Source organism: Coturnix japonica, chromosome 5, assembly GCF_001577835.2.
Source record: "Coturnix japonica isolate 7356 chromosome 5, Coturnix japonica 2.1, whole genome shotgun sequence".
Lineage (NCBI taxonomy): Eukaryota > Metazoa > Chordata > Aves > Galliformes > Phasianidae > Coturnix > Coturnix japonica.
This window is the reverse complement of record NC_029520.1, coordinates 45,765,944-45,775,821: the sequence shown is the minus strand read 5'-3', so window position 1 is coordinate 45,775,821 and position 9,878 is coordinate 45,765,944. Positions and strand designations below refer to the sequence as shown.

Genomic DNA, 9,878 nt, shown 5'->3' with positions numbered 1-9,878 from the left:
ATTATCTTCAGTGGGAACATTTCTATGTTATGCTATTGACCCGCCCGTATCATAATTGCAGAAGTCTTTGTTATTTAGTTGTGAAACTCTCCTCCATCTCATCTACACGTAATGTATGCAGCTTCAGAGGCTTCTCAAACTGCAGACTCCTACTCAGCTGTGTTTCTGACTGGCAATCACAGCTCTGTTCTGCCTTTACATCTGCACCTACCTTCTATTTTTGTGTGTCATTTTTCATGTCATTTGCCGTAGTTTATGTTCTCGTGTCCTTTTTTTCCCTTCAAAAACTGCTGTTCACATCACTGTGAGTCTGACTGTACACAAGACAGAGCAGCTCTTAGTCTTCAACTAGGAGTTGAAGTAATTTTCAACAGGACACTGAACCAATGTGAAGATAATAGGGATAATAGCAAGGCAGATATACATAGAATCATAGAATTACCCAGGTTGGAAAAGACCTTGAAGATCATCAAGTCCAGCCGCAGCCTAACCATAGTACCATAGTACCCTAACTCTAACTACCCTCTGCTAAATCATATCCCTGAGCACCACATCCAAACAGCTCTTAAGTGAAAAGAAAACATTAGTTTGGGAAGTTAAGCAGATACAGCTACATCCAGTTCCTTTCATCTGTCCATGCACGAGTGCTACGTTTCATTTCAAGTGCTGTTTAGTCAGTGAGGCATTGGCACCAATGGAGTTACGTGTAATAAACCATTTTCTTTTGCTACTTCTTGATTTGGAAACAGGTTTTCAGGATGTTTCCCCCCAGTTCTCAAGGTTCATCTTGCTATCACGTGAGTAATTTCAGAAGGCACATTCACTAGCCAACACTCATCTCCTTGCAGTTGTACACTGCACAACATTTATAATTAAGCCTCTTAGGAAGTGTTCATTGCACGGCCCATGATTAACTTCCCTTCATTCTTCATTGTTGAAGCTGAGCACGGAGATCTCTGGAGTAATCACCCCACCTTTCCAGCCTGACATGCCAAACTGCATCATAGTTTACAAGTCAGTGTGAGCTACAACATCATCCCAGCATGGAAAGGACACGTTGATGCCTTTATCACAGTCTAACAGGCAATACAGGCTGGTCCAAGGAAAGTGTTCTCTCAGCAGATGAGCCAGATAAAGCAGTTGATAGAGGCTGCTGACACACAGCGCTGCATCTCTAATGAAGCCACTGGGGAAGCAGGGATGGGACACGGTAACAAAGGGAGGATCCAGTTGGCACACAGCTTCCATTAGATCCCACAGTGCGAGCTGAGAGCCACTTCTGACTGAGTGTGTGCTAGAAATACGTCAAACAACGGGGAGAAAATGGGTGTAGAGGGTTCAGTGTTCATTAAACACATTGGCTAGGTGTATTTCAATGGTGTTCCCATTACAGCTCTGCTCTCTGTGTCTTCTTTCAGACCAAAGTAGCATGGAGAGGTGGCTGTGTTGGAAGTGTGATAATGAATGGCACAATGAGAACACAACATGAGTGGCACATTGAGAACACTACATAAGGACTATAGGACTGCTGTTCCCTGTATGCAGGATGGGGAGCGTCACCAGTGCATAGAAACGAGTTCTAGAGGTAACCTTGACTCCATATATCTATAAAATGAGTAAATAACAGTCGCTTCTTGTGTGTATGGCAATAGATGATGGAACATAGGAGAGCTTTACGTGTAGCTGTATGAAGAGAATGAGCACTGTGTGGAACTAGTGAGGCACTGTGTGGAACTAGTGAGATATAGGGGAGGGATTAGTGAGGTTAAAAAGGCAGAGGGGACTTGGGCTGCATTAAAGCCTTGGGAAGAGCCGTACACATCAACAGTAAGTGCAGGTCTGTGGCCGGGAGGTCGCAACGCCCACCGGGCCGGTACCGAGTCGGGCCGGTAACGACCCGACCCCAACCCGACACCCAACGGCCGCCCAAAATGGCGGCCCGCCTTCACCGGGCAGGAGGAGCCGTTGGCCCCGCCCACTCACGGCTCTACCAATGGAATGAATGGGTTATAAATAGCGGCCAATGGGGTGGCGGGTCGCGCTCTATATAAAAGGGGCGCGGCGGCTGAATCGGGGCTCCACTCCGGCTCGGGCAGTGGGTGGGTGCGGAGCGGGCGCTGAGGTCCTTACACCGGCTGCGGAGCCCTCGGTAAGTCCCGGGGCAGCCGAGCCGCCTGCAGCTTAAAGAAAAAAAGCGAATGAAGCGATTTAACTTTTATAAGCAAATTGTATTTTTAACGGTGTGGGTTGGAGCCGGTCCGGGCGGGGGAAGGCGGGATGGGGCGGCGCGGGGCAGGTGCGAACCGGGTGTGGGCGCAGCTGTAGCCGTATCCGTAGCCCCGCATTGCCGGCAGCTCAGCCCGTATTTAGCAGGGTAGTTACATACGGTCACCCCGAATAACAGCCCCCTGGAGCCGCACGTTGTGTAACGGCGCTCCCAACGGCCGCCCCGCCGGGGGTTGCCCGGCTCGCGATGCTGCGGTTTGGGGCGAGGCTGGCCGAGATGGGAGCAGGGCTTTTATGGGGGTTGCTTTGGCCCTTTCCTCCTCGCTTGGCTTCGAGGAAGGTGTTGTGGCAAGCAAGGTGCGGCTGGAAGCGAAGCCAAGGTGACCTTGCTCGGTGGCCGGCAGCCTCCCCCGGGCCGTCGGTGATAGGCTTCCATCTGTTCCCCCCAGTGACTGCGCTAGGGACGGCCATGCCCTTCTCTAACAGCCACAACGCCCTGAAGATGAAATACTCCGCCGACGATGAGTTCCCCGACCTGAGCAAGCACAACAATCACATGGCCAAGGTGCTGACCGCCGACCTGTACAAGAAGTTGAGGGACAAGCAGACTCCCAGTGGATTTACTCTGGATGATGTCATTCAGACCGGGGTTGACAACCCAGGTAAAGGCTGCGCCCTTAGGACTGCAGGGCTGGCTGCTCTCCCTCCTTCCTGGAAGTGCTCCTTGACAGCAAACCCCGCACACACACACACCGAGGGCCGGCTGTGCTGAGGAGGCCGTGATTTGTTTGAGCTCCTGGCTGCAATCTGACACAGCAATTCCCAGGCGTTCCCATTATGTAACTGCTCTGCTAAATACTTCAAATCTGAACCCAAAAAAAAAAAAAGCAAATCTCGAATGTGTTCTAATTTTTATGCAACTGGGGGAAAAAAAAGAGTATTCTCTGAGCTGTGTGGGCTTACCCGGCTGTTCTAGCTCGTCCTATTCCTAAGTGGTTATGTGATGTTCTGTAGCACTTCTATGAATACAAGGGGGAGCAGATGCACGTTATGTGTTAACATTACAGTATTTATTTTTACTCTAGCGATATCAAAATGGCCCAACTAAATAATCAGAGGCTGCCTCCCGATGAGGAGTACCCGGACCTGAGCACCCACAACAACCACATGGCCAAAGTGCTAACCCTGGATTTATACAAGAAACTGAGAGACAGAGTCACGCCCAGTGGCTTCACCCTGGATGATGTCATTCAGACCGGGGTTGATAATCCCGGTAAAATGCTCTGAGATATTTATTCTGTGGGAGCCAGCTGAAGTAACCGGTGCTTTTCAGTGTTGTGACTTAAGCTCAGCTCATGGAGGTGGTATTTATCAGCACTGCTGTCTGTAGCAAAGAGCGAGCGAAGCGATGCGTGCTTGCTCATAGCAAAGCATGGTTATTTTAAGTGTAGTTCTGTCTACGGGTTTGCATTAGCTAGTAAAATTAGATGTGCAAAATTGCCCTAAACCAAAGCTTGACAAGAATGTGGCTTAATGGCAACTGCTCTGGTTTCCCATAGCACTGCATTTGACTAACTGGATGAAATGTAAAATGTAGGGACTCCCAGCAGCTCTTAAGCGAGTGCATTTCTAAGTGACTAGATCTGATGTGAAGAAACTTGCCTGGTTAGTGCTGGAGTATGGCCGAGCATCACCCAACTTAGCTCTTCTTCCTTTGTTACCACTCCAGGCCACCCCTTCATAATGACAGTAGGATGCGTAGCCGGTGATGAAGAATCCTACGAAGTGTTTAAGGAACTCTTTGATCCAGTTATTGAGGACAGGCACGGTGGCTACAAACCCACTGATCAGCACAAGACCGACCTGAATGCCAATAACCTGCAGGTATAAATCTTTGGTCAGTTACTGACACCCACTGATCTGAGGCCTGGGGAAAGCTGTTAGCGGCTGCCTAAATGGATTGCTCAGGCTCTGTCCTCTCCCTTTTATCACACACAAGCTGACAGGCACTGTGCCCACTGTAGTCTTACTTAAGAGCCTGCTGCAGTAGGTTGTCAGTAACTGGGTAGAACCAGGCAGCTGACAAGCAGGACTTGCTTCATGTGGTGCTGCAATGTAAGTCATGCCAAACACGTTGAGCATGTATTTCTCTGGGCTGTGCTAGTTGTGTGAAACAACCCAGTCCCGGGGCTGTTAGAAACTTTAACTCTTCCTACTGTATGATGCTGTATGCTAAAAATCAGCCAGTGGTCTAATGTTATAGAAGAGCCATCGTTATGGCTGGAAGTAGAGGCTTCTACCTGACAGATGTCAAATGTTATTGCAGTCTCTTCCAACTGCTATCTTGGTTGGTTACCCATAGGACATCTCAAAAACTAAAATGCTTTGACAGTAATGAATAATTCTCATTTGCAAGAGTAAACACCCACCTAATCAAGGATTTGTCTCATGTTCATACCTTGAGATTGCACAGTAAAAGGAGTAACAGAAGCCAAGATCTGGGTGTAAAACTGATGGTATCCTTATCTTCTAGCACATACTTAATAGCCCTCAGCCTCAAAACAAGAAGCTTGTTACTCTCATACTTGTTAGAAAGCTGGAAAAGATGGTTCTGAAGTGCATCGTATTACAGGACAACGGATCAGTCTCAAATACAAGTGCACTGTGTGTATTTAGGGTAAGCATCTTAGCAACAAGGCAGTGCTGACTAATTTTCTCATCTCGTAGGGTGGTGACGACTTGGATCCTAATTACGTGCTGAGCTCTCGCGTGAGAACTGGCAGGAGCATCCGTGGATTCTGCCTTCCCCCTCATTGCAGCAGGGGAGAGAGACGGGCTATTGAAAAGCTCTCAGTTGAAGGTAAGAGTTGAATCGGGCAATGAGGGGAAACTGCTGATCTTGTCTAGGCAAGGAGGTGCTCTGTACAGCTGGAGAATGGAGGCAGTTGGCAGAAGCTGCCTTCCTCAAGGCTTAACTTGAACGTGGAACCTTCCCTGAAAAAGGCAGCTTGGATTCTGGTTGCATCAGCATTGCAGTTTGTAGCTCAGAGCAGGAGCACATGTCAGGGAAGTTGGACTGTATTAAGTTGACCTTTTCTGATCTTGAAAGCTCCTTTCTGTGTGTGGGATAAGAGGCTGGTTCATCACGGCTCAAACGGGAGATGTAATAGGTATGGAGCAACCCTGGGGCTTGAGTCACTGGTGCAGTATTTTGTGGCTTCTTTTAATTGACTTTCATTAACATTCAGCTTGCTTAGAGGTGTAGTCCAGCTCTGGGTGAGCTCTGGTTCTCGGTAGAACTCCTCAGCTGCAGCTTTCTGTTGCCTCCTACCTACTTCAAGTGAGAGGACAGGGTATTTTCTCAAGGTGCTATTCTGTCACTGTTCCAAACCTTCTCAAGGGCAGGGTAACAGTCCTTGACAAGAATCCTGCTTTGCTGCTTGTTGTGTTTGTGGCCTTGATTCTCCTTGGGAGAAGGCACTTCATTTCTACAGTTAAGCAGCAGTAACGATCCCATGCTTTATGGGAACAAGGACTGCTTGTTTCTGCCTGGAAGGTGCATACAAATCATCTGATACAGCCCTAAGTTTTGTAATGCCATGCAAAGTCATTGCCATTACGGATGAAAGCAGGGGAGGAACCAACAAAAGCAAATAGTTTAAATGCAATCTCTAAAGTTCTGGGAATGTTTATAGTATCTACTCCCATCCTAAAAGTGCCTCTCTTTCTTTCAGCTCTGGGCAGTCTGAGCGGTGATCTCAAGGGGAAGTACTATGCCCTGAGGAACATGACTGATGCAGAGCAGCAGCAGCTGATTGATGATCACTTCTTGTTTGACAAACCCGTTTCTCCTCTTCTGTTGGCATCTGGGATGGCACGAGACTGGCCTGACGCCAGGGGTATCTGGTGAGTAAATGCTCAGAAAGGAAAGTTGTGTGAAACCCCTGCAACAAAAAAACCTGCTGCTGCTGAATCTAATGAGGAACTTCTGTGTGGTATCCCCTGGGGAAGCGATATCTGAAAGCAGAACTTGCCCCAAGTGTTACTGTGCACTGCATTGGGCTGGTAGGAACAAGCCAGCTTGGCAGGCCTGTTGCCAGAGCCTGTCCATCCAGCACAGGTTTGCAAAGCACCAAGCAATAACTCGAGCAACTTAGGAAAGTAAATCACTTCTAAAAGAGTTAACGTTCAGCTACATTCAGCTCTCCTACCGTGAGTTTAGAGTAACTAAGGTAACAAACCATGGCATGAACTTAACAAAGTCTTAATACCAGGCACATAGTTGCTCCTTTGTAATCTCATTGCTTTTGTGTGCAGAAAACTCACCAATGCCAGACCTAATAAGGTGGCACCATATTGTGGTATTTTCCCCCCCCACATCAGTTGACTGATGCAGGGGTACGGAGTAGAAGGATTCTGCTTGTCACATGTAGGTCACCTACATAAAACTGCATCTCAGGAGCTTCTGCAGCAAAATTAATTTGCTCCCCTATAAGCCAAGGTTTGTTCTTAGCTGGAATGCTTCAAGCTTTCTATTGTAGCTGCTTCAATAAATGCAGAGGAAACATGCTTTGTTTCTGTAGGTCACCTTTAAGATTGCATCATCTACCTGCAGATTGCCAGTGTTAGATAGTGCTGCCATCTGAGCGTGGCTAATGTACAGGTTTGAAATGTAAAGCCTCAGTCTGTGTAAATAGCTTTCATCAGATACTAGTTAATTCTTACTGTAATCAAGCTGAGAAATCATCAGCGTGATATATGTTGACCAGCTGCAAGCTAGTACAGAGGGGCCTTTGGTATTCAGAGGTTTTTATTGTATCTCTGAAGAGCCCCAGATCTAAATGCATAGTGGAAACTCACCTTAGCTCTCTTACAAGGTACAAAGGGCAGCCTAACAATGTGATCAAGCTCATCAAGTTCTGGTTATTCACTGTCAGCATGGTATCTATGTGAACATCTGTCTATGGGTCTGCTTCAATGCCTGTATTAAATGCCCCTCTGCAAACTCTGAACAGATTAAATCTCCTGGATTTGTGAACATAAATGAGATGAGAAATGACTGAACCCTTAAGTTTTGATGCTCTCCACTGGTTAATGTCACACTATTACTTTCTGGCATGTATAGATACAGGATACAGGTCACTTCCAAATAACTCTTAAAATGAGTAGGGTAAAATACAAGCTTAATTTAGTTAGTGCTTGAATGGGGAACAGGCAGATGAATTTCTTTGAAGGAGCAATTAGATGAACCTCTTGGAAGCTACAGCAGTGAGTAACTTGGTGCTACTAATTCCCTCTTGAAAATGTCAGGTGAGACAACGAGTTTGTCTTGTCTCCTAGGCACAATGACAACAAGACCTTCCTTGTTTGGATCAATGAGGAGGATCACCTCAGGGTTATTTCCATGCAGAAAGGTGGCAACATGAAGGAAGTGTTTACCCGCTTCTGTACAGGACTAACAAAGGTAAATCAAATATGCTTGAACTCTGGGTCTAAATATTAATGTGGTTAGAGCTGACCATACAGGCTCTTCCAGGCTGGGAGCATGTTCACAGGAGGTGAGATCCTTTGTTCTGCAGGGTGCTTCTTCATAGTGTGGGTCTCTGGGAACATCTTGATGAGCTCCTCTGCTGTGAGGGCTCTGAAATGCCTGTACTGGCAAAGCTTTATGGCTATGAAATCTGGAATAAATCCTCTAATGTGACAGCTTTATCAGGCTGTGCTTAAAGGATCTCTACGTGGTTCTATAAATCACAGCATTTAGAGACCCTGGGTGGGAGGGAAAATTGTTTTAAATGTGGATGGGATGACATTGGACAGAAGTTTCTAGGCTGGATGCTTTTCTCGGCTTCTGGTCTTGATATCAGCTTGTGCTTTACCAGCCCCTTCCCTAATCCGAACAGATACACCAGTCTGATGTTTACTAAATCAAGCAACTTCAGGCTTTGTAGTGTAGCATGAACTAAGACTGTCTCGCTGCTGGGAGCAAGATTAAGGCCTTAAAAAGCCCCTCACTGGTGACCCTCTTCTACAAATGGAGGGGGCCTATGTAACTGACTTAAATAGCTGCTTGAACTGTTGTGGCTGTTGCTATGCGACTGAAGCTGCAAATGAACACTTAATGGATGACCTACATCGTTCAGGCAGAGAACGATCTCTAAACATCCATTCTCTCTATTTATAGATAGAAAATCTCTTCAAGTCCAAAAACTATGAGTTCATGTGGAACCCACACTTGGGCTACATCCTGACCTGCCCATCCAACCTCGGAACCGGGCTCCGTGCTGGTGTGCACATCAAGCTACCAAACCTTGGGAAGCATGAGAAGTTTGGAGAAGTCCTCAAGAGGCTTCGGCTTCAGAAACGAGGCACAGGTGAGAGGTGGTGATGCAGTGATGCCCTAAGCAGGTGCCTCTGACCAGACAGCAATGAGAGCCTGGCTACAGCTGAATCTTGGTTCATGCTGACAGTGTCTGACAGACTATCCAGAAGGACCCCTCTAAAGCATGTGGGGACAACCAAGCATTACAAGTGTAGCTTGGAGGAGGTAGAGATGCTGGTGCTTTGCCTAAGCCTTATTATATCCAGCTTCTGAGCACTCTTGGGCAATTCTTTCCATATGGTGTTGTAAGCACCAGGTAAATTGAACCTAGTGGGCCTGTTGTCATCAGGGATGGGACTTGTGATTTTTAATTTCTGGCTAGAATATAGATAGCTACAGCAAGGACTTCTGAGTGCAGGTTAGATTACTCATGGGTTAAAAGAATTAGAAAGTGGTTCATATTTCATCACATTCAGCTTTATCTCCCTGAAGGGAAGAGGAGCTGGTGGTAACTTGTGGAAGATTGTCTTTCCTGTGCTCCTGCCTTTTTCTGGTGAGGGCAGAAAGGCTGATTGACTGGCTCAGGCAGTGGTCAGTGTATTAATTAAATCTCTTGCTCCAGGTGGTGTGGACACAGCTGCAGTCGGAGGGGTGTTTGATGTCTCCAATGCTGATCGTCTTGGCTTCTCTGAGGTAGAGCTGGTGCAGATGGTGGTAGATGGTGTGAAGCTGCTCATTGAAATGGAAAAACGCCTTGAAAAAGGCCAGTCCATTGACGACCTCATGCCAGCCCAGAAATAAAGCACTTTATTCTCATGCTTCCTAACTTATTGGATGAATAACGTCACTCCAATTTCAAACCCCTTGGGTCAGAGCCCACTTAGTTACACTGTAGAGAAGTCTTCCATCCATCTGTGTTAGAGTTTATTTTTTGACGGCTGAAATGTTGTTGAAAATGAAATAAACTGATGTTTTGGCCTGACCTGTCTTAGATGTGTTAACTGAGTGTCTTTGGGGTTTAAGTGACTTGCTGTTCCTGCTTAGCTGAACTGCTTGGTTTTATGTGCCAGCACATCATCCTGGCTGTGCTGGTGTCTGTTTGTTGGAGTTAGAAATGTGCTTATAGCAGTGTCAGAAGCAAATCTTTAATGTGATTGCAGCTGCTGTAAACCTGAGAACTGGTGCTAAACATGAGTCACTTTAAACCTGCCCTACCTTGAAGGCTTCAGCTTATGCATCTGCTCACGATGAGTGTAAGCTGTCATTATCCTGAGTAGGGCAAGCCAGACTGACTCCTGCATGGGAGGGGATCTGGCTACAAAGGGCTGCT

The 9,878-nt window shown here is 46.8% G+C and overlaps 1 protein-coding gene across 2 annotated transcripts; it reads left to right on the top strand.

Annotated features, from left to right (window-relative positions):
• Positions 1-2,030: 2,030 nt before the first annotated feature.
• CKB (creatine kinase B) lies at positions 2,031-9,536 on the top strand. Of its 2 annotated transcripts, none has more exons than XM_015865489.2 (8): positions 2,031-2,149; positions 3,312-3,499; positions 3,956-4,110; positions 4,954-5,086; positions 5,961-6,132; positions 7,567-7,690; positions 8,411-8,600; positions 9,171-9,536. In XM_015865489.2, exons 2-8 carry the CDS (start codon positions 3,322-3,324, stop codon positions 9,347-9,349), a joined length of 1,131 nt encoding a protein of 376 aa, XP_015720975.1. In that variant the 5' UTR covers positions 2,031-2,149; positions 3,312-3,321; the 3' UTR covers positions 9,350-9,536. The 2 variants fall into 2 exon arrangements, with proteins under 2 accessions (XP_015720975.1, XP_015720974.1); XM_015865488.2 differs by lacking the exon at positions 3,312-3,499 and adding an exon at positions 2,676-2,888 and having other exon boundaries at positions 2,042-2,149.
• Positions 9,537-9,878: the final 342 nt, after the last annotated feature.